Source organism: Bombina bombina, chromosome 6 (genome assembly GCF_027579735.1).
Source record: "Bombina bombina isolate aBomBom1 chromosome 6, aBomBom1.pri, whole genome shotgun sequence".
In the NCBI taxonomy this organism is placed as follows: domain Eukaryota; kingdom Metazoa; phylum Chordata; class Amphibia; order Anura; family Bombinatoridae; genus Bombina; species Bombina bombina.
Genome location: NC_069504.1, coordinates 626,602,637 through 626,628,308, shown reverse-complemented (window position 1 = coordinate 626,628,308; position 25,672 = coordinate 626,602,637). Strand labels below are relative to the sequence as shown.

Sequence of the window (25,672 nt, the reverse complement as noted above, 5' to 3'; positions counted from 1 at the left end):
CTGCAGGACGCAGCAGAGCAATCCAGAGCTGCAAGCAGTGCTCAGAATGATGTTTGGACGGCAAACCCAGCTGCCCAGATATGGCGCCTTAATAACTAATCATGTGCACAAGCTTCGCTGATGGCTCAGCCAAGCAAAACCATTTTACAGTATATTTTGAAAGAGCAAACTAGTATGAGAACACTATGCATAGTAAAAGTAATACAAAGTACCAAGATCCACTTACTATATGAATAGCACGATAATAAATCTGCAGAGAAAACAATTACAGTTGTATGGTTGCTTTATATTTGAACCCTCAAACATTAGGAAACACTAATATGTGCCAAGGAAATGTCTGGAGCCGTACTGGACCATCTGGATAGCAAAGGATACTGTACAGGTTTTAAAGGGATATTCAACAGTCTGTTTCATTGCTGTAATAAAAAAAGCACTAAGCAGTGGCTTGTACTTAATAGGAATTGCAATATGTATTATTCATCTATTAAATGGATCTAACCTTTTTAAATACTTTATTTATACAGATGACAATATTTACCAAAAGTGTAGAAAACAACACAATTGCACATATCAAGAAAAGCTGTAGATTACATTAACAATAAACTTGAATCTGTTTTGATGAATAATAAAGTTTACACTTTGAAAGAACCAATATCCGTTCATTATGTCATCTTTTTTCAGTAATATTTAAACTCCAATTCTACCTACTTTAAGGGACAATTCCCTTCACACTCAGAGAATTTTATCCAGTTTACTACAAATAGAATTATTTTCAGCTCCCCAGGGTGCCAGGCAACATTTTCAAAATAGCAGTCCATGGATTGATCACAGCCTTTCATTTCAAGTCAGAGAAATGTAACTGCCATTCTCCTCTCAGTTGTGCATTTAGGAGTTATTCAGAATTTCTGAGCAGGCACAACGTTTGTTTCTGCTGATGACACCCTAATGATGAGCAAAAAAAAAGGTTTACCATTTTGTCATGATGTGGGGTGTTCTCCCATGCAACTCTCGCATTACATCTACCTGCTCATATATCACCTGTGGCTGAATGGTCTTTATTAGCTGGGTAAGTGCTGGGGTATTTTGGTCAATCTATTTCTTAATAATGATCTCCCTATCGTGCAAAACTACATTAGCTGTACAAATTACAGAATGTTTGGGAACTTTTTTAAGTTTAAGGAATATAACGTTTTGAGGGAAAAGGTCAACCGTAAGATTACAGGTGATGTTCAGCCAGCGCTCCGCCATCTCCCAGAATTTGTACAATTTGGGACATGTTCAGACCATGTGGAGTATGTCTGCCTCATTTAATGAACATTTCAGACACTTCCCAAGAGTCTTAGGTTTCCCCTTCTGATATAACTTTGGTGAAATATATGCTTTTTCAAGTAATCTGATATGTAATTCTCTATTGTCATCTGATAATGTCTCTTTTCTTACCTTCTGTAAACTTTGTTGAACTAAAGTCACCGGTACATTCATGCCTAGCAGTTCAGTCCACTTACACCTAATATCTTTAGTAAGGTCATTGTTTGGGTCCAAGCGCAGCTAACATTAACATTCTATATATGGCACTGATGGAACCGGGGAGCTATGGAGATTTTTTATATACCATTTACATAATGCAGATAAGCAAAAATATGTGTGTGTGGTATGTCAAACTGTGTCTGTATGTCGGAGAAAATGCCCATCTGCTACAAATTTTCCACCAACCATATATCGGGTGTCTCATAAAAGGATAATCTTTAAGATGTTTGTCTCTGGATTGTACCTTTCAATTTTCTAAACTTCATTTATATAGTGTCCATTACTTCCTGACACAGCCCTACAAGGAAGCTGAGGTCTCTACAGGAAGGCTTATCTAGCATGATCTCTTAAAACTTCCAGAGTTGTTTGAGTACCAAGAATAGACGTGCTATTCAGGCAGTCAGATTTGCACAGAACTGGCAGAATGAAGCTCAAAGGGGCATTAAACACTAACTAAATGCTAGATAGAATGATGCATTCAAAGAAAAGATTAGTCTGAGAACAACATGTATATATGATTTATCATTTTATATTACCATCTCAAAGTGTTTAAAGTCCCTTGCTAAGTTTACAAAAAACAAGTTTTTTTTAAACAATCTGTTTCTTTTTATGTTTAATTTAACATATGTGTTTTTACCAAAGCACTGTTTAATATCCCTTTAAGACACCGGAAAGAAAACATACAGCTACAACACATATGCTAGCCCATGGGTGATTACAAGGGGACAACTGGTGATTAGGTTGCAGTCCATAGCTTAGAAATGTTTGGGCCTGCGTGTGGGGGCTCCAACTAACACAAGCAACACAGCAAAATTGGGCTGGTGAAATAATACTCAGTAGCATATAGTGATTACATGAACATTGTTTTATGGAGTAACAGGTATCAAGGATAAATTCAAATTTAAACAAAGTCTATTCTTAAGATACAAAAGAACAACTGAATTCCTTACATTTTAGGCACTAAATAGGGAGTTTATATAAAACATACTATTAGTTTAATTACCAAGAAATTCACTGCTCAAAATTTTAGTTCCCTCTATAACTAATCAGAAAAAATAAACTTTTTATTCCCCCTCCACACAAACACAGTTCAAAAGCATCTGGGGGTTTCTTGCCTTTGCATTCTTCCAAAAATGTATATTATAAATTCTGAAGAAAACCATGGCCCAATTTTCTGTACAAAATGAAATGCTTGTACTTACAAAAAAAAGCCATATAAGTGAAATCAAGCTCTTATTACATAAAATAAACAGTTATGGGATTCACAGTACGCAGATAGGGATTCTTTGGCAAGCAATCAACAGTCTCTTGCAGATATGAATACTATTCATTCACAGCGGCTAAAGCAATAGCTCCTGTGATGTAAGAGTTTAGGGAGGGAATGAATGAGGTCACTAAGTCAAGGAGGGTCTGGGTCTCAGGATCATTAAGTGGGCAGGCAAGGATTTCCGGTCATTTACAGAAGATGACATCACCCTGTCTAGGCTGCGGTCTTTTCATACTCAGTGGAAAATGCCTGCTGTCATCTTGCATGATTTAACAAAAGAAACATTTGTTCTGTATACAGTGAATAGGATCACTTTACATAAGCAGTTTGCAAGGTATAAGGGAGGGGTAATTTAAGAGCTGAACATTTTTTAATTTTTGGAACCAAGTGTATAAAAATTTCAAGAAACAAAAAGTAACACAATAATGCTAACAGCCAAAAATAAAATCTTGCATAGAAAAACACTGTGCCAAACTATATAAGAAATACTAGCTTATAAAACAGATAGCAGTGATTTAATCACATACACAATTCAACAGTAAAATGTCAAAATAAGCTAATTTATCAGTTACGCTGAAAGCCGCTATTAAAACAGAATCTGGGTTATTTTGCCCAGGAACCTTATCACACCCTCTGTATCCTTACTCTTCAAGAAGTACATATCAACCCTAAAATAATCCCTCTCGGGCACCAGCAAAGACTAATATTCCCACATACAGTGAAAGTAAACACATCCACAAGGGCTTCTAACCACTTAGTTGTCAGCACTGGCAGTCAAGAGATCATTTTTTAAATCCCTGTCAGGGTGCCAGGAATCAGACTGAGACGAGAAGTTCAAAAATAATCACACCTTTATTAATAGCAAAAAATAATAAAGAGTCCACAAGTCAAATAACAATCCAGGAATAAAAAATCAGAGCTGGTAGTCAGACGAGCCAAGTCAGGAGCCAAAGCGAGTAGTCAGACGAGCCGGAATCAGGAACAAGCCAGGGATCAGGAACCAGGAGGGACATCAGATAGCCAGGTAATATAAAGGAGCTCTCACAAACAGGTCTGAGACAACGCAAAGGCAAAGCATACTGAACAGAGGCCCTTTAAATAATAAGTGATGACATCATAATTCTGAGACTGCATCCTGTCTCACATGGATGATGCACACCAGTCTGGCCATAAAATGAAGTGCAGAAAATGAGCAGCATCCCCCACAATGCACCATAGTCTGCAAGGTGAGTAAAGTGGCTGCCAGCAGCACATGGCAAACAAAACAGGTAAAAACCCTGACAGTACCTTCCCCTCAATGACCCCTCCCGCGGGAAGACAAAAGGCTTATTGGGGAAACGGGCATAGAAGGCACGGAGGAGGGCGGGAGCATGAACATCAGAAGAGGGAACCCATGAACGCTCCTCCGTACCGTAGCCCCTCCAGTGAACCAAATACTGTACACGGCCCCTGGACATACGAGTCAATAATGCTGCTGACCTCATACTCCTCATGGTTGTCAACAAAGATAGGACGGGGATGAGGCAACACAGTGGTAAACCGATTACAAACCAATGGTTTCAAGAGGGAGACATGAAAAACATTGGAGATGTGCATTGCAGGAGGAAGGTCAAGAGCGTAAGCCACAGGATTGACCCGTCGGAGTATTCAAAAAGGACCAACATAACGGGGAGCCAGTTTATTGGAAGGCACACGAAGATTCAAGTTGCGGGAGGACAGCCAAACTCTCTCACCAACCTGGTAGGAAGGTGCGAGCAGACGCCTACGATCAGCCTGGAACTTTTGGCGCTGCATAGAACGATGAAGGCAATCCTAAATCTGCACCCACGTGGAACGGAGTTGCCGGAGATGCTCCTCCAAAGCCGGAATACCCTGAGACATGAATGAATCGGGCAACAAGTATGGTTGAAACCCATAATTTGCCATGAATGGGGATAACTTGGAGGAAGCATTAATAGCACTATTACGAGCAAACTCTGTCCAAGGTAACAGTTCAGACCAATTATTGTGGTGATCTGAGACATAGCAACAGAGGAACTGTTCCAGAGCTTGATTAGACCGTTCCGCAGCCCCATTAGATTGAGGGTGATATGCCGAGGAGAAGGAAAGCTGGATCCCCATTTGAGCACAAAAGGAACGCCAAAATCTGGAGACAAACTTGTTCCCCCGGTCCGACACTATCTCCTTGGGTAACCCATGTAAACGGAAGACCTCCCGGGCAAAAATTGAAGCAAGCTCCTGAGTGGTAGGCAACTTCTTCAAGAGAATGCAATGTAACATTTTAGAAAAACGGTCAACCACCATAAGGATAACAGTATTGCCATTGGAAACAGGGAGCTCGACAATTAAGTCCATGGAAAGATGTGTCCAAGGACGCTCACCATTAGCAATAGGTTGAAGAATACCCACAGGAAGACGTCGAGGAGTCTTATTCTGTGCACAAACTGAGCAGGAGGCAACATACGCAGCAACATCAGAACGAAGACCTGGCCACCAGAATTGTTGAGTGACAGACCAAATCATTTGGCTCTTGCCTGGGTCACCTGAGGCTTTAGGATAGTGTGCAAAAGTTTAGTTTGAAGATTCTCAGGAACAAAACACTTACCACTAGGTTTCTCAGGAGGTGCATTGTGCAGCCAGGATCTCCTCCCCCAAGGGAGAAGTCAAATTAGTACGTATGGTAGCCAAAATATGGTCAGGAGGTATAACTGGAGTAGGTACAGACTCCTCCTTGGACAGAGGCGAAAATTGTCGAGAGAGGGCATCAGCCCTAACATTCTTACTACTAGGCAGATAGGAGACCACAAAATTAAACCAAGACAAAAATAGCGCCCATCTGGCCTGTTGGGGTGACAAACGTTTTGCTTCAGAAAGATAAGTTAAATTCTTGTGGTCAGTAAGAATGAGCACTGGCACGCTAGTACCCTCGAGAAAATGCCTCCATTCCTTGAGTGGCAAAATTATAGCCAGTAATTCCCTGTCACCAATTTCATAATTGCTCTCCGCTGGAGACAATTTCTTAGAGAAGAAACCACACGGATGCAAGGAACCGTCAGGCATAGGACGTTGAGACAAGAGGGCACCTACTCCAGTCTCAGACGCATCGACCTCAAGAACGAAAGGCAGGACGGGGTTAGGATGAGCCAGAACTGGAGCGGCAGCAAAGGCAGTCTTAAGGCTATCAAAGGCCTTAATAGCAGTAGGTGACCAATGGAGTGGATCATTGTCTTTACGGGTCATGTCTGTGATAGGTTTGACCAATAAACTTGGCAAGTTAATTGGCGAACCCCAAAAAACGTTGAATAGACGGAAGACTAACTGGGCGAGGCCACTGTAGAACTGCAGATAACTTGTCAGGATCCATGGAGAACCCTGCAATGGAGGTAACATAACCAAGGAAGGTTACTTGAGTCTGATGGAACTCACACTTCTCGAGTTTACAAAACAGGCCGTTCTCATGTAGTCTCTGAAGAACCCGTGTAACATAAGAACGATGAGCCTCAAGTGTAGGTGAGTGTATGAGGATGTCGTCTAAGTACACCACAACACACTGTTGCAACATATCTCGTAGGACATCATTTATAAATTCCTGGAAAACAGCAGGAGGATTACATAGGCCAAAGTGCATTACAAGATACTCATAATGCCCGCTCCTGGTGTTAAATGCTGTTTTCCATTCGTGGCCCTCCTTGATCCTAACGAGATTGTACGCTCCTCTGAAATCAAGTTTAGTAAAGACCATAGCTCCCTTGAGGCAGTCAAAGAGTTCCGTAATGAGCGGAATAGGGTAAGCATTCTTAATGGTAAGACGATTAAGACCCCTGTAATCGATGCATGGTCTTAACTTGCCACCCTTTTTCTTCACAAAGAAGAAGCCAGCCCCTGCAGGAGAGCAGGATTTGGATGATCCCCCGTGACAGAGCATCGGCAACATACTCCTCCATAGCACAATTCTCCGCAACAGACAAAGGGTAAACCCGGCCCCGAGGAGGAATGGCTCTGGGTTGAAGGTCTATAGCACAATCGTAAGACCGGTGAGGAGGCACGCACCTTGTCAAAAACGCCTTGGTACTCCTCTGGCAATTGAGATACCGAAGAAGTGCACAAGACTTTAACTGGTTTCCGAAGACAAGTGGAAATACAATGCGGAGACCACGACAAAATTTCGGATCTGCACCAATCGAGACTGGGATTGTGCTTTTGGAGCCAGGGATAACCCAGAACAACCGGAAAATGCAGAGAGTTTATCACCTGGAACTGGAGGGTTTCAAAATGGAGAGCCCCAACAGCCATGGATAACGGAGCAGTTTCGTGAGTAACGAGTGCGGCCTGAAGGGGCCTGCCATCAATGGCCTCAATAGCAAGCGGAACGGACCGAGGCAAAACAGGAATGAAGTGTTTTGATACAAAAGCACTGTCAATGAAATAGCCCGCAGCACCGGAGTCAACAAGAGCCTGGGTGACTATAGAGGAGTCCACCCAGGAAAGGACAACCGTGACCAAAGGTTTCTCCTTTAGCGGTTCCAGGGACGAGGATAAACCACCCAAGGTCTGCCCCCAACAGGACCTTAGGTGTGAACGTTTCCCGGTCGTGTAGGACAAGACTTCAAAAGGTGGCCCTGTAACCCACAATAGAGGCAGAGCCCCTCCCTCCTCCTAAAGGCCCTCTCCGCCGTGGAGAGACGCGTGAATCCCAACTGCATCGGCTCAGCAATACCTGGTGACTCGGGACCAGGAGGCAAGGGAGGAGAGGGAGGCATGGGTGGGAACGAACACGTAGGAGACAATGGAACAGGAGGCTTCCGCAAGCGCTCCTTGAAAGAGGGCTTCTCACTTAGTCTGATGTCAATTAGGATCAAAAAAGACACCAATGCCTCAAGATACTCTGGTAAATCTCTGGCAGCAACTTCGTCTTTAATCGCATCAGAGAGCCCATGAAAGAAGGCGGCAACAAGGGCTTCATTGTTCCAACCTACCTCTGCGGCAAGTGTACGGAACTCAATGGCATACTGAGCAACAGATTTTGTACCTTGCTGAATGGACATGAGTCGTTTAGCAGCAGAGGAGGAGCAAGCCGGAACATCAAATACCCTTCTAAAGGAGGCCACAAATTCAGGGTAATTTGAAATCACAGGTTTATTAGTCTCCCACAAGGGATTAGCCCAGGCAAGAGCTGTGTCAGAGAGTAACGAGATGAGAAATCCCACCTTAGCTCTGTCAGAGGGAAACGCCTGAGGTAACATCTCAAAGTAAATGCCCACCTGGTTCAAAAACCCTCTGCACTGATTAGGATCACCTCCATATCGCTGAGGTAGAGGTGCAGTACCGGAAATGCTCCTGGTAGGACTAGGTGCAGCAGCGGAAACAGGAGCAGTCATAACTTGCGTGACATTTTGGTCCAAATGTGCAGTGCGAGTCAGCAGGGTTTGCAGGGCTAGTGCAAATTGATCCAAGCGGTGATCCTGTTAATCCATCCTGGAAATTATGGCAGGTAAAGGTGGATTATCAGCACCATCAGGATTCATGGCCTTTGCGTAATGTCAGGGTGCCAGGAATCATACTAAGACGAGAAGTGCAAAAATAATCACACCTTTATTAATAGCAAAAAATAATAAAAAGTCCAAAAGTCAAATAACAATCCAGGAATCAAAAACCAGAGCTGGTAGTCAGACGAGCCGAGTCAGGAGCCAAAGTGAGTAGTCAGACGAGCCGGAATCAGGAACAAGGAAAAAAGCAGAGTCAGGAACAAGCCAGGGATCAGGAACCAGGAGGGACGTCAGATAGCCAGGTAATACACAGGAACTCTCACAAACAGGTCTGAGACAACGCAAAGGCAAAGCATACTGAACAGAGGCCCTTTAAATAATAAGTGATGACATCACAATTCTGAGACTGCATCCTGTCTCACATGGATGATGCACACCAGTCTGGCCATAAAAGGAAGTGCAGAAAATGAGCAGCATCCCCCACAATGCACCATAGTCTGCAAGAGAGGTGAGTAAAATGGCTGCCAGCAGCACATGGCAAACAAAACAGGTAAAAACCCTGGCAATCCCCTACTTGACCTAATACTGTATTGTATTATATGACTTCAATTAAAATCAAGTTACTGAAATCAAAATTCAGAAAGTTCTTTTCTTCTTTTAAATAGTCTTTTATTAAGGTTTTGCACAAGAAAACAGAAAAACATATATAACATATCTTGTGAAATAAATGACAAATTTTCATGTAATACTATGTAATATTATGAAATAAGAAATAAAATGATGGATATTCTGTAGACTTCTGAAACCTCCATTTTATAATTTTAGAATTTCTTATAGATGGCTAACCAGTTTGTCATTAATAGAACCCTTGATATAGGAAACACTGGAAAGTTGTATTAGTCATATCAAAGACACCAAAGGGACCAATGACACTTGGTAAGAATAGATATATAACAGAAGTATTAAATCATGATAGTTTCTTAAATACCAAAACAATTTTCAGTGGGTAAGCACCGCTTAAGGTAATAACCAGGAATAACTAGCGTATCTGGAGGACCTACTTTGGTTGTCCTGTTATAAGGCGGGGCCACCTAAGTAACACTGCTTGGGATAGTAAAATTATATACGTTAGGAGAGGAGATAAAGGATAAGTGGATCGTTTTCTGCATAAATTCGGGTAGTATGGAAGTGGATATAAATGTCACACAGTACTGTGAACAAACTTAAGTTTCCTTGACTGAGAGTAATATAGGACTGAACATAGCTTAGCTATAAATAAATATAATAATGGGTAGTTAGAGCAAACTGTTACTCAGAACGATAAACAAAAAGATGCCTAGCACCCCTCTAGGTCATGTGTGGAGTTTATATATGTGCTAAGCTAGTTTATATACATGTTGGAAATGCTGGATACTACAATACTCAAATATTTGTACTAGGTTCACATGTCTTTTAGGGAATCTAACAACTTGGTGAGTACATCCTCCTTAAAACATCAGCTGCTACATTATAGTTGTATAACTATGAAAAGAAATTACAAGCTAGGTTATAAGTTTAGGATTGGCAGCCTTATCTTAAGCTATATTAGAAGAGCAGACTCCATTTGCCGACATCATCAACTTCCCACCAACAGCATATTGAAACCTTTGTCAAGATAAACAACCCATCACTAAACAAAATGGTAAGTATAGTGGAAGTCAGCATAAAGAAACCATAAGAGATGCAGCTCTAATGTTAGAAGCAATGATATGGTTGAGTCTTAAAGGCAGTCTCATTGGAATTGTTCACATAATAACCTAAATACAGTTCATCAAGCTGAGCTTTTCCCTCAACATGGCTAGGGGGTCTCTCCCTAACCCACACCACACCTAGCGAAGCTGTTCTTTAGTAATGGCACCTTCCTCCTGTCCATAGTGTTCTGCAAGATCTTGGTACAATGCTGATGTTCTTCTGTCTTAGGAAAGTGACTTACTTGGGTCAAAGATAATCTGCTGGCGGTTTCTAAATATTGCTCCAGCACAGCAGGCTGGGTTGTAAGTGAGTCGGTAAGCTGCCGACTCTTAGCATATCTGGAGATCACAGATGAAAGTACAAGATCTGAACCGCTCTCACTCTGATCGCGGGAGAAACTTTCCTTCCGCTCCAGTGGACCGGCCGCATCCCCCGGAGCAGGGGCAAACAGGGAACTGGTGATATGTTCATCTCTCTGTGCTACGCTAGCGCTGCTTACAAAACAAGATGGAGCATTGGCTTTTTGCTTTTCGTGCAGTTGTTCCTTAGTCGCCTCATTCCGTGTGGCAGGGGCACTGATGCTATCCTCATCCACGTCTGAGGAATGTATACAGGTGACGAGCTGATAATATCTAGTAGTTAGTGACTGCTCAAATCCTTTTAGTAGAGCTTTAACTGGGGTTAGATCTCCCATTTTGACCCTTTACTCACAGCCCATTGGAGTGCGTTCAAGAATGAGTAAGACTATGAATATAGCCGATTCTCTCTCCTGTGGTCATGTAGAGCTGTATACTTAGGCAGATTATTTTCTTCTGTTTTACCCGGGAAGCTGGGGGGGGATATTGAGGTCTGCGTACTAGGCCCCCATCAGAGTTCCGCCAGCCTGGAGCTATTCGCTGAAGTTGTAGCGAAAACCAAAGGTATATTTTGGCTGGGGATGATTTCAGAAAGTGAAATATAACAATATGATGGGTGGATTGCAGAGTGAGTTTACGATAATTGGCAGATTAGATTAGGATTTCTCGGAGCTTCAGTTTTTCCAAACTGACATGGCTGCCTTCCAGACACTTCCCCAGAAAGCTCTTTTTTTATTGGTTTATTTATTGTTTGATTTACTTTTTTTTTTTTTTTGGAGCAGGCAAAGTCCTGAAATCACAGTGCTGTGCAATGCACTTTTGTCCTCTTGGAGAACCAAAGGGTTAAAAGGGTTGCAACATACTTTCATCTATTACATGGACCAGAGCAAACAACTAAATTCAGTGTAAGCATTCCATTGAGCTGGCATCTGGTATAAGGTTGGTATATTAAATTTACATTTATAACACACCACATCCAATACTAATGGCGAACAGTAAGCACGCTTTCATTATAAGATTTACAGGTTGGGAGAGTAATATCTAAAAACTTTAATTAAAAAAAAACACTATTATGTAGTGAACATACCAGATTGATTATATAATATGAAAACCTTTAATCAATCCAATGATTCAATTCATGACAGGAATGTAATATGACTTAAAGTACTTTTAAAAATAAGCTGTAATGAAGCAATATTACAGAAAATTAGATGTTAATTAAATGTTTGATTAGTTAAAAAAAAAATTGATTTAAAAATTCCTGCAATAATAAATGAAGCATTGCTTTAACATGGACACTATTTTACCCACACAATGTAACTATATTTTGCTTTATATACATTTATTAGTAACAATAAGTATTAAAATTTAAAAACAGCATATTGTTTTAACTCTTATAATATACTGCAGCAGGTACAATGTATTACATCTACCCTCAAACCCCCGCCCTCCCAAAAAAAAAACCCTCTATTTTAAATGCATAACATATTTGCAACATACTTTATATGGGTTGTATTTTCAAATGTCACCGCTTTAAAATATCAACAGAAGAAACAATTTACTGTTTTCAGAATCTCTGCGAGTTCTTATGAATCATCTGATTGGAGGGAGGACGAGTCACATTAAAGGCACGCTGATTAGAATAGCAATGCTATAAGCAAGTTAATTGTGAAATTACTATTTTGTTCCTTTTATAAATGATTCATTTGAAAAGGTGCACAACTGCTAAGTTCTTAAAATGTACTCTGCTTTGTTTACAATTGCTACATAGTGTTTAGAGAGATCTGCCTGTAAAATGTATTTAAGAAATAAGCAAATATTAACAAAATGTTATGGGAATTTCTTGTTGGATTTCTTTTATCAGGTAAAATAAATAATGAAATTATGCTATTTTGCTACTATACATTACAAAATATAATTCCCCCTAAAATGTTTAAGGATAAAGCCACTCTGTAGTTTTCCTATTTATTCAGTCGATGGGAAGATGAGAAAAAGATGAGGAAAACAGGAACTTTTCTGGCTCCTTTTAAAGCGCAGTGAAAAGGTTTGAATTAAACCCTGGCCTCAACCATGACAGAGGACATGCAGAGCTAATGTCCTCTGCTAGCAGCAAGATGGAGTAGGAGTTATGAATGATTTAATGAAAGATAAATACATGTTGCTTGGTAAAACCTATGGCGTCCCATGAAATAATGTCAGACCTAATTGTCGGACACAGAGCATTGCCATATTCATTGGCCACCAGGGGAAAAACATCAGCCAGTGATTTCTGGGTTTGACCTGGAAAGGCATCTGTGTCATTTTCATGTGACACCAGGAAGAAGAAAAAAAAGTTGTTTTTCTAGGAGTAATGCTGCCAGTGGGGGGGAAATATCATCATCAAGAGAAATTAAGCAAAAGCAACGGATAAGGCTTTTGCTTCTTAATCTGAAGAGAAAGGAGCTCTTGAACCGGTTACTTTCTTTTTACAGTTTTTCAAGCAGTTTGAAGCAAAGAACAAACAACAGTTTGACATCAAATAGTAGAGACACAAAGTTACTGTTACAGGCTGTAGGAGCTGCTGAAGTGAGAGATCAATGAGTTTCTTTTGTGCCACTTCTACAGGAGGAATGCAGCAAGATATGAAGCAACTGATGAGCAACTATGCAAAGCAACCACATGGATCATCCATGCAGATATTCACTCAATTGGCTTCTTCGCAAACTGCATTTCATTAGGAAGATCTCATAGACAATGTACCCTCTTGACCAAGGATTTACTATCCATTTATTGTATGGGTCATTTAAAAGGACATTAAAGTCAAAATTAAACATAAATGGATTGGACAGAACATGACCTTTTAAACAACTTTCCAATTTACTTCTATAATATTTTTTGCCTAGTTCTCTTGGTATCTTTTATTAAAGAGTAATCTTAAGTGAGCTCAAAAGTGTGTACATGTCTTTAGGCATCTTGTAGCAGTATTTGCATCATTTTTTGTAGCAATTAAATACATAGTAGCAAAAACTGCTGCTATAGAATAATAAAAACACATGCACACTACTAAGCTATCACCCTACCTAGATTTACTCTTCAACAAAATTATGTACGTTTAAAGGGACAGTCTACCATAGAATTGTTATTGTTTTAAAAGATAGATAATCCCTTTATTACCCATTCCCCAGTTTTGCATAACCAACATAGTTATATTAATATACTTTTTACCTCTGTGATTACCTTGTATCTAGGAACCTTCTTCCAGCCCCTTGATCACATGACTGTGACCGTTTATTATCTATTGTCTTAAATTTAGCATTGTTTTATGCTAGATCTTAAATAACCCCCTGTGCCTGAACATAGTGTTATCTATATGGCCCACGTGTACTTTCTGTCTCTTTGTGTTGAAAAGAGATTTAAAAAGCATGTGATAAGAGGCAGCCCTCAAAGGCTTAGAAATTAGCATATGAGCCTACCTATGTTTAGTTTAAACTAAGAATACAAAGAGAAAAAGCAAATTTGATGATAAAAGTAAATTGGAAAGATGATTAAAATTAAAAGTCCTATCTGAATAATGAAAGTTTAATTTATACTAGACTGTCCCTTTAATTTTTAAGGGAAGACTCATACATTAACACCTAGACCAAGGTTTCCCAATGTAAATAAAAGCTACTAATTATTTGTGGTTATCCAACCTGTTCTCATCCAGGGTAATCCTAAATTTGGTCTGTTTGGAATTTTGGAGGACCTGGAGATGGAAAAATATGGCAGACTGCAACTTCCCACATGGACAGACCGACACCTGACTCCATTTTCATCAGTGGGGCAATACATATTTTTTTTTCTCACAATATATTTACTGCAATCCTATAGAGCACTGCATAATATGCTGGTGCTTCTTAAATAATGTATAAGCATAATGATAATAAGAGTAAAATATCATGAGAAAATGGGATGGTTTATAATGCTTATGGTATATTTTTTATTTTTAAATGATAACATACAAAAGCCCACCCTGAAACATGATATTGTGTGTAGGTTTCAAAAGTTCATCTGTTACTTCAAACATTATCAGGACAATCTTCTTCCTATGTTCTCTATCTCAATAGCTGTTAACTTGGCTATTTATGAATTTAAAAACATCAGGAAAGGCAGAATATGCCCAGAGGGAAGAGAAGGAGCTCAAAAGGCTTTATAAAAAAAAGGTTTTACTTAAAACCATCTGTTAATGATTTTAAAATAGCATTAATACTTGAAGGGATATAAAACCGTCTGTTTCATTGTTGTAGTAAGAAAGAACTAAGCAGTGGATAATACTTAATAGAACTCAATGCAATATGTATTCATCATTTTAAAAGGATTTTAACTTTTATTTCTTTTTTTGTTTTTAAAACATAATCTGTGCAGGGTCCATTACGTCCTGTTACAGCCTCAAAAGGGGTTTGTGGTCTAGAGAAAGGCAAAGGAGGAGCTAAGACTAGGAAAGGCTAGGAGACTCATTGTACTAGATCCAGTAAGTTTCTAGTCCATGCTCAGTAGAGAAATTGTGCTGCAAAGATCATGTGACAAGAAGCAACAGTAGAACTTAAAGGGATACTCAATCAAAACTAAACTTTCATTATTCAGATAGAGCATGCCATTTTAAACAACTTTCCAATTTACTTTCATTAACAAAATGTGCAGTCTTTTTATATTTAAACTTTTTGAGTCACCAGCTCCTACTGAGCATGTGCAAGAATAAGTGTGTGTGCATTTGTGAATGGCTGATGGCTGTCACATGGTACATGTATGGATTTGTCATTGGCTGATGGCTGTCACATGGTACAGGGGGAGTGGAAAAAGACATAACATAAAATTGTCAGAAAAAAAATCTACTACTCATTTGAAGTTCAACTAAGTGCTATTGCATTGTCTTGTTATCTTACATTTGTTGATTATGCAAATCTACTGCGTTGACTGGTCCTTTATGTTCAATAATATTAGCACCCTTTATCACCCTACAGGCATTAGTTACATTGAGAATTTCTAAGTGTTCATTTTGCAAGAAAATAAATAAGTTGTCTGCTGTTTCTGTTTTATAACAAAATCTGTTACTTTTTTACTTTCCTTGTTTACTTTGATTTAACTTTTTTTTTGTAACTAAAGTTCCATATCCCTATAAGCAGAGTAATACTAAAGCAGATAGTGTGTCATTACAAATAAATAATAATAAAATAAATAAAATGGAATGCGCCTCACCTTGGCAAATGTAATTTCATCCATGGCTTCAGAGGACAATAAATCTGTATCACTTGCAGAACCCCTCTTAAGGGTTCGCTGAGATGAGCTTTCAATATCCAGTCCATGGTCCAAAAATCTTTCACACACTGCAAGAATATAATAAAATACATATTTTTTTGTGTATGGCATCAACTAATCACAAATTTAATTTTCAAAATCGAAAAATCTCTCAGTTTCTGAAACATTGAATAGGTAGTACACTCATAGTCAATATGTTTAAACTAATGGATTTGATAAACATGTATTCATTAAAACTATTATCTGTATGTTTATATAATAGCATTTTGGTCACTTAGAAATGGAAAATGAGAAAGGAAGGAATATATTATTTTAAAAAGAGCTCTCAATTAAACAGGAACATCCAAACTATAATTTTTCACATGTATGAGATCTGTAGCCAAATAATACAGCTAGACACATTAAAAGCAAACAGTTACAGGAGAAGTCCTCCAACGTAAAAGCCAGAAAAACTGTCTGGAAATAATATTAGTTGACACTCCCATGGAAATTTCACAAGGCAGTACCAAAATGTTCATGACAATAATGAGCCATACGGTAAATGGAAGCAAATACTATGACTTACAGGAACAATCTCCTTTTTGTAAAAAAAATAAACACAAAGCACACACATGTGTAATTAAATTGTACAAAACTAGAATAAAGTCAGTTAATTATAAAAAAAGAAAAAAAAAGAATTGTACAAAACTAGTATACAATATAATATCCGTACTGTCCCATCAAGTCACTTTTTAAATTAAAAGTAATATTCTTTTATCAAAATTGGTTGCAATGTAATTATGAAGTCTGTACTTTGTGACTGGAGAGAGAAATCATTCTACAATGTTGCAGCGCACAGTTTATGGTTTCTGATTACTTAAGGCCTAATATTCAAAACCTCAGCACCAAGGTGAGGTGATCTAAGAAGTCTCGTTGTTACGGCGAGGCCCTTAAAAAATATTTAGAAACAACAATTTGATCTTGAGGAATATTTATGCTGCTATGTAGTGCTCTTTATGTGAAGCAGAGATTCCTACATACAAGGTCTAAAAAAATTCCCATAGATTTTGTGATTTCTCTCAATGCCGGCAATGACAAAATAATCCTGATTCGAAGACTGCCATATAACAGAGTAAAACAGTAAACACAAAATGTGATTCACAAACAAGGAAATGTACAATTAAGGCAAGAAAAAGCTCTATTGAATTTGGCTCTACAAATTAAATAAGTTTTGAGCATACTGGAAGCGTATATACTCCATACTAGAATATGGGATTATCTCTCTTTTTAATAATTTTTATTGGGTTTTTCAAATAATACAAAACAGGTAATCAATTAGTGTGGATAGCTGAATATACCACCAGTTTACAAGAGGAGAATAAAACAATGCGAAATAAGAAATACACAGATCGACAATCACTGAACTGAACTTTGAAGGGACACTGTACCCAAATTTTTTCTTTTGTGATTCAGATAGAGCATGCAATTTGAAGCAACTTTCTAATGTACTCCTATTATCAAATTTTCTTCATTCTCTTGGTATGTTTATTTGAAAAGCAAGAATTTAAGTTTAGATGCCGGCCCATTTTTGGTGAACAACCTGGGTTGTCCTTGCTGATTGGGCAGCACCAATAAACAATTGCTGTCCATGGTTCTGAACCACAAATTTGCTGGCTCCTCAGCTTAGATGCCTTCTTTTTCAAATAAAGATATCAAGAGAACGAAGAAAAATTGATAATAGAAGTAAATTAGAAAGTTGATTAAAAATGCTCTATCTGAATCACAAAAGAAAAAATTTGGGTACAGTGTCCCTTTAAGGGTATATTGCCTTTTGTACATTTATATCCTTGGATTTATGATTTATTAGAGCATCAGTGTTCCTTTTTCTTATGCGATGTACCAGTTCATAGTTTTACTGAATATTTGATGATCTGGAAATAAAAATTGCTTACAACAATCTTTTATACATTGAGTTGGTTTTTGTTCTTCATATCTATGTAAATAACATTGTTTAACATGTCTTGCAACACAATATAAGCAGCATAAGAAGTAACAGAGACTAGAAGGTCAATAATGAAAATGGTTGATGGCAATACCTTGTAGTGTTGCTAAGTGAGCTTGTAGGAATGTTTGGAGTGAAAAGGTTAAATGCGGAGCGAAGAAAGGTATGGAGAGAATGAGGAGAAAGGGAAGGGAAGGAGAGGGATAAAAAAGGGGGGGGGCATGAAGGAGTAAATTACCATTAACTCAAGGGGTACTTATTTTTCTGTTATAATGTAGATGTTAAAAAATGTATATTTTATGTTTGATATGTATCGGGGGTATTTGATACTACAGAAGACCCACTAGCCATTCCCTGATCCCCCCCCCCCCCCCAGACATTTTCGCCAGGCTTCCCAGCACATACAATGGGTGGAAATATTATTGTTGGTGGCAAATACTACACTCTCCATCGACTCCAAATAGGCTATTGTTGACAAGACCTTACCCCACCTTGGACCCTTAGGTTGGTGCCACGCCCTGGCGATTGTTAATTTGACCGCCATGAAAATATACACAACCAAATTTAAGACATATCTAGGCAATTTGTTAGGAATCAGGTGAAAAAGTGCCGCTTGAGGTCAGTTTACACTCTCAAGCACTAGGCTGGTACAGCAATAGAAGGATCTTGACCAGACACGTTGAAGTTTAAGGCATTCCCACCACATATGTAGAGGGGTACATATACTCTGCCGCATCCTCTCCAGCATAAATAAGAGATAGAATTAGATATTTGAAACATACGTAAGGGAGTATAATGCCACTGTGTCAGGATCTTAAAGAAAAGCTTGTAATGTGTGGTGCAGTGTATTGTACTTTTAGTTAGAAGGATCGCAGCCCTCCATACCTCTTCCGGAGTCTCAAAATGTAGGACTTGTTCCCAGTTTCGGATTAGAGGTTTTGGAGAAAAAAAGGGGATTGAAGGATATCAGCATAGGCTAATGAAAACATTTTCAGTGTAGAAATGCACAATGTCCAACGTTTTTCCCAATTAGTTGGTTGTCAAAGTGGTGTGGACAAAAAGTCCCAGGATTTTAGGAAGTTTTTCAGTCTGAAAAATTCAAACTTCAGCATGGGTGATGGGGAAAACTGGTTCGGAAAGTGAATTACATATAATATCTTATTCACTGAGAATAAGTCTTTTATGTTTTTAATACAAATTTGGATGGAAGCAATCCTGATACCGGGTGGATTGGTGAGGGATGTGGTGCTATCCCTTTCCCATGACAGATTTTGTCCAGGATTTGAGGTTGGAAGATATTATGACATTTCGGGATATTTCTGCAACTTTCGTATGTTTCAGGATCCATATAAGATCTAAGGCAGACCCCCTGAGGGAGCGATGCTTGTTCAATTTCAGACCATTTGCTATCAGATGAGGCTTCACTCCAAGCCGATATATGCGCTAAGCGCAAGGCTTCATGGTACGCCGCAAGGTTAGGTGCTGCCACACCCCCAGCCTGTACCGGAATTGATAGAATTCTCATTGCTACGCTAGGGTGTTTTTGTCTCCATATAAACTACTTACATATTTTCTGAAATTGTGTAATGATAGATTTAGGTATAGGAAGTGGTAAACTCCTGAACAGATAAGTTAACTTTGGGAGAAAGTTCATTTTAAAAGCAGCAATTCTGCCCCCCCCATGACAAGTTTGGTGAGTCCCAGCGTGTCACATATTTTTTACATTTGCAAAGCAAGGTATCGAAATTAGCTAATAGAGTAGTTGGGATATCATGGGATAAAATTACCCCTAGATGTTTTAGTTTATTTGTGTACCATTCAAATGGGTATTGATGTTGCAGTTTCAAGAATTTTGACATTGATGTGTTTAGAATAAAGGCTTCTGTTTTAGTAAAATTGAGTTTATAAAAACTAATCTTTGAGAACTCTCCCAAGAGGGAAAACAATTTTGGAAGTGACTGTATTGGGTTTGAAACCAACACAGTAAGATCATCTGCGAAAAGTGCTACCTTCTGCACTGTGTTATGTAGTTGTATTTCTTATCTGATGCCTCTCTGATGGCCTCCGCCAGGGGCTCCGTCATGAGCGCAAATAACAATGGGGATAGAGGACATCCTTGACAGGTGCCATTGGTGATTTTAATAATTTGTGGAGAGAGAAATCCAATACCCCTCACTCTCGCAGAGGGTGAGGTGTACAATGCCATAATCTTTGTGCATATAGAGGGTGTGAACCCAAAATGAGCAAGAACTTCTCTCATATAGAGCCAGTCAACTTGGTTAAAAGCTTTCTCTGCATCTAGAGATATTGTTGTACATTATTGACCCAAGAAATTATTGGCTTCAAGAAATATGTTTAACAGTCTCCTCGTATTGTCTGGGCCCTGTTTTCCCATGGTGAAGCCCCTCTTGTCTTGGTTCACCAGGTATGGTATAATTTTATTTAGGAGCCCTGCCAATATTTTTGCATACAATTTTGTATCTAGGTTCAAAAGGGAAATTGGCCGAAAATGAGGACCTTTTGAGTAAAATAGGCGCTTATTTTCACTAAGTCTATCCTGTACTCTCTGGTTTTCCAGAAGACTACGTTTCTGACAGATTGAGGTAATTTGTAGCAAAATACTCGAATCTAATGTATTTTTATGTGCAGTTGTGAGGGATCTTAGTTGTTGATGAAGTTGGGCCAATGTGGCTGTTGATCTTTTACAAGTTTGGGCCTGAAGTCCGATAAAGATTCCCCTGAGATAGGCTTTTAAAGCTCCCCACAGATGGAAGTCATCAATATCTCCTCTATCATTAGTCTCTAAAAACTGTTGTATCTCCACGGACAGAGTATCCACTGTTCCTGGAATAGAGAGTAAAGAATCTAACAGACGCCATGGTGGTCTAGGAGTAGATGTTGATAAACCGGACAATTGCATAGATACCGGACTTTGAGTGACATCTCCGATTGTTGAATTTTGTATTTTATCTAAGAGCCAGGGATTGCATAGGCAAAAATCTATCTTGGAATATGAGTTATGTACTTGTGAGTAGTAGGTATAATCTCTACTAGTAGAGTTTAGGGAGCGCCAAACATCATATAGATTTGCCTGTGCTAGTAAAGAATAGAATTTTATAGATGTATCTAGTGTAGCTATGTCTATTTGTCTGTTTTTGGGAAGCTTTTTATCAAGGTGGGGGTAAATAACCACATTCAGATCTCCAGCCAAAAGCAAGAGGCCTTGTTTAAACTTATCTAATCGATATAGAAATATTTTGAAGTGTCGAATTTAGGATGAGTTTGGGCCATAGTATAATGCTAGAGTATATAAATTACTGTCTAATTTACAGACTATAATTAAGAATCGCCCCAGGGGGTCTGAGTCTGTATGTATATTCTCATAGGCAATGTCTTTATGAATTAGAATGGCAGTGCCGCTTGTTTTTTTGGTATAAGAGGCAGTTTCTATCACTGGGTACAATGGGGTGCGAATAGGAATTGGATCACCAAGGCACCGGTGGGTCTCCTGTAAGAAAAACAGAATTTATGCTTACCTGATAAATTACTTTCTCCAACGGTGTGTCCGGTCCACGGCGTCATCCTTACTTGTGGGAATATCTCTTCCCCAACAGGAAATGGCAAAGAGCCCAGCAAAAGCTGTCCATATAGTCCCTCCTAGGCTCCGCCCACCCCAGTCATTCGACCGACGGACAGGAGGAAAGAAACAGGAGAAACTATAGGGTGCCATGGTGACTGTAGTTAGAGAAAATAATTCATCAAACCTGATTAAAAAACCAGGGCGGCCCGTGGACCGGACACACCGTTGGAGAAAGTAATTTATCAGGTAAGCATAAATTCTGTTTTCTCCAACATTGGTGTGTCCGGTCCACGGCGTCATCCTTACTTGTGGGAACCAATACCAAAGCTTTAGGACACGGATGAAGGGAGGGAGCAAATCAGGTTACCTAAACAGAAGGCACCACGGCTTGCAAAACCTTTCTCCCAAAAATAGCCTCCGAAGAAGCAAAAGTATCAAATTTGAAAAATTTGGCACAAGTGTGCAGTGAAGACCAAGTCGCTGCCTTACATATCTGATCAACAGAAGCCTCGTTCTTGAAGGCCCATGTGGAAGCCGCAGCCCTAGTAGAGTGAGCTGTGATTCTTTCAGGAGGCTGCCATCCGGCAGTCTCGTAAGCCAATCGGATGATGCTTTTAAGCCAAAAGGAAAGAGAGGTAGAAGTCGCTTTTTGACCTCTCCTTTTACCAGAATAAACGACAAACAGAGAAGATGTTTGTCTGAACTCTTTTGTAGCTTCTAAATAGAATTTTAGAGCACGGACTACATCTAAATTGTGTAACAAACGTTCCTTCTTTGAAACTGGATTCGGACACAAAGAAGGTACAACTATCTCCTGGTTAATATTTTTGTTGGAAACAACCTTTGGAAGAAAACCAGGCTTAGTACGCAAAACAACCTTATCTGAATGGAACACCAGATAGGGAGGAGTACACTGCAGAGCAGATAACTCAGAAACTCTTCTAGCAGAAGAAATAGCAACTAAAAACTAAACTTTCCAAGATAACAACTTAATATCTATGGAATGTAAAGGTTCAAACGGAACCCCTTGGAGAACTGAAAGAACTAGATTTAGACTCCAGGGAGGAGTCAAAGGTCTGTAAACAGGCTTGATCCTAACCAGAGCCTGAACAAATGCTTGAACATCTGGCACAGCTGCCAGTCGTTTGTGTAACAAGACAGATAAAGCAGAAATCTGTCCCTTTAGAGAACTCGCTGATAATCCCTTATCCAAACCTTCTTGTAGAAAGGAAAGGATCTTAGGAATTTTGATCTTATTCCATAAGAATCCCTTGGATTCACACCAGCAGATATATCTTTTCCATATTTTATGGTAAATTTTTCTAGTTACCGGTTTTCTGGCCTGAACCAAAGTATCTATCACGGAATCTGAAAACCCACGCCTTGATAGAATCAAGCGTTCAATTTCCAAGCCGTCAGCTGGAGGGAGACTAGATTTGGATGTTTCGAATGGACCCTATACAAGAAGATCCTGTCTCAAAGGTAGCTTCCATGGTGGAACCGATGACATATTCACCAGGTCTGCATACCAAGTCCTGTGTGGCCACGCAGGAGCTATCAAGATCACCGAGGCCCTCTCCTGCTTGATCCTGGCTACCAGCCTGGGAATGAGAGGAAACGGTGGAAACACATAAGCTAGGTTGAAGGTCCAAGGCGCTACTAGTGCATCCACTAGAGTCGCCTTGGGATCCCTGGATCTGGACCCGTAGCAAGGAACCTTGAAGTTCTGACGAGACGCCATCAGATCCATGTCTGGAATGCCCCATAATTGAGTTAACTGGGCAAAGATCTCCGGGTGGAGACTCAGATAATCCGCCTCCCAGTTTTCCACTCCTGGGATGTGGATCGCAGATAGGTGGCAGGAGTGATCCTCCGCCCATTTTATTATTTTGGTCACTTCTCTCATCGCCAGGGAACTCCTTGTTCCCCCCTGATGATTGATATAAGCAACAGTCGTCATGTTGTCTGATTGGAATCTTATGAATCTGGCCTTTGCTAGTTGAGGCCAAGCCCTGAGAGCATTGAATATCGCTCTCAGTTCCAGAATGTTTATCGGGAGAAGAGACTCTTCCCGAGACCATAGTCCCTGAGCTTTCAGGGATTCCCAGACCGCGCCCCAGCCCACTAGACTGGCGTCGGTCGTGACGATGACCCACTCTGGTCTGCGGAAGCTCATTCCCTGGGACAGGTGGTCCAGGGTTAGCCACCAACGGAGTGAGTCTCTGGTCTTCTGATCTACTTGAATCACTGGAGACAAGTCTGTATAGTCCCCATTCCACTGTTTCAGCATGCACAGTTGTAATGGTCTTAGATGAATTCGCGCAAAAGGAACTATGTCCATTGCTGCAACCATCAATCCTACCACTTCCATGCACTGAGCTACGGAAGGACGTGGAATAGAATAAAGAACTTGACAAGCATTTAGAAGTTTTGACTTTCTGACTTCTGTCAGGAAAATCCTCATTTCTAAAGAATCTATTATTGTTCCCAAGAAAGGAACTCTTGTCGACGGAGACAGGGAACTTTTTTTCTATGCTCACCTTCCATCCGTGAGATCTGAGAAAGGCCAGAACGATGTCTGTGTGAGCCTTTGCCTTTGAAAGAGACGACGCTTGTATTAGAATGTCGTCCAAGTAAGGTACTACTGCAATGCCCCTTGGTCTTAGAACCGCTAGAAGGGACCCGAGTACCTTTGTGAAAATCCTTGGAGCAGTGGCTAACCCGAATGGGAGGGCCACAAACTGGTAATGTTTGTCCAGAAAGGCGAACCTTAGGAACTGATGATGATCTTTGTGGATAGGAATATGTAGATACGCATCCTTTAGATCCACAGTAGTCATAAATTGACCTTCCTGGATTGTAGGTAGAATCGTTCGAATGGTTTCCATTTTGAACGATGGTACTCTGAGAAATTTGTTTAGGATCTTTAAATCCAGAATTGGTCTGAAAGTTCCCTCTTTTTTGGGAACTACAAACAGATTTGAGTAAAATCCCATTCCTTGTTCCGCCGTTGGAACTGGGTGTATCACTCCCATTTTTAACAGGTCTTCTACACAATGTAAGAATGCCTGTCTCTTTATTTGGTTTGAGGATAAGTGAGACATGTGGAACCTTCCCCTTGGGGGTAGTACCTTGAATTCCAGAAGATAACCCTGAGAAACTATTTCTAGTGCCCAGGGATCCTGAACATCTCTTGCCCAAGCCTGAGCAAAGAGAGAGAGTCTGCCCCCTACTAGATCCGGTCCCGGATCGGGGGCTACTCCTTCATGCTGTTTTGTTAGCAGCAGCAGGTTTCTTGGCCTGCTTACCCTTGTTCCAGCCCTGCATCGGTTTCCAGGCTGGTTTGGTTTGTGAAGCATTACCCTCTTGTTTAGAGGATGCGGAGTTGGAGGCCGGTCCGTTCCTGAAATTGCGAAAGGAACGAAAATTAGACTTATTCTTGGCTTTGAAAGGCCTATCTTGTGGAAGGGCGTGGCCCTTTCCCCCAGTGATGTCTGAGATAATCTCTTTCAATTCTGGCCCAAAGAGAGTTTTACCCTTGAAGGGGATATTAAGCAATTTTGTCTTGGAAGATACATCCGCTGACCAAGATTTTAGCCAAAGCGCTCTGCGCGCCACAATTGCAAACCCTGAATTTTTCGCCGCTAATCTAGCTAATTGCAAAGCGGCATCTAAAATAAAAGAATTAGCCAACTTGAGTGCGTGAACTCTGTCCATAACCTCCTCATACGGAGTCTCTCTACCGAGCGACTTTTCTAGTTCCTCGAACCAGAACCACGCTGCTGTAGTGACAGGAACAATGCACGAAATGGGTTGCAGGAGGTAACCTTGCTGTACAAAAATCTTTTTAAGCAAACCCTCCAATTTTTTATCCATAGGATCTTTGAAAGCACAATTATCCTCGATAGGAATAGTAGTGCGCTTGTTTAGAGTAGAAACTGCCCCCTTGACCTTAGGGACTGTCTGCCATAAGTCCTTTCTGGGGTCGACCATAGGAAATCATTTCTTAAATATAGGAGGGGGGACAAAAGGTATGCTGGGCTTCTCCCACTCCTTATTTACTATATCCGCCACCCGCTTGGGTATAGGAAAAGCGTCGGGGTGCACCGGAACCTCTATGAACTTGTCCATCTTGCATAATTTTTCTGGAATGACCAGGTTGTCACAATCATCCAGAGTAGACAACACCTCCTTAAGCAGTGCGCGGAGATGCTCTAATTTAAATTTAAATGTCACAACATCAGGTTCAGCCTGTTGAGAAATTCTACCTGAATCTGAAATTTCCCCGTCTGACAAAACCTCCCTCATGACCCCTTCAGATTGGTGTGAGGGTATAACAGAGCAATTATCATCAGCACCCTCCTGCTCTACAGTGTTTAAAACAGAGCAATCGCGCTTTCTCTGATATGCAGGCATTTTGGATAAAATATTTGCTATGGAGTTATCCATTACTGCCGTCAATTGTTGCAT

General features: G+C 40.1%; 1 protein-coding gene across 7 annotated transcripts in view; it reads right to left on the bottom strand.

The window, feature by feature from the left end:
- AKAP13 (A-kinase anchoring protein 13) overlaps positions 1-25,672 on the bottom strand; it is a 521,925-nt gene that overhangs the window by 152,870 nt on the left and 343,383 nt on the right. For all 7 annotated transcript variants that reach the window (XM_053717637.1, XM_053717639.1, XM_053717640.1 and 4 more), the window contains one exon: positions 15,582-15,709. In XM_053717637.1, the coding sequence (XP_053573612.1) occupies positions 15,582-15,709 (128 nt within the window). The remainder of the gene's footprint in view (positions 1-15,581; positions 15,710-25,672) is intronic.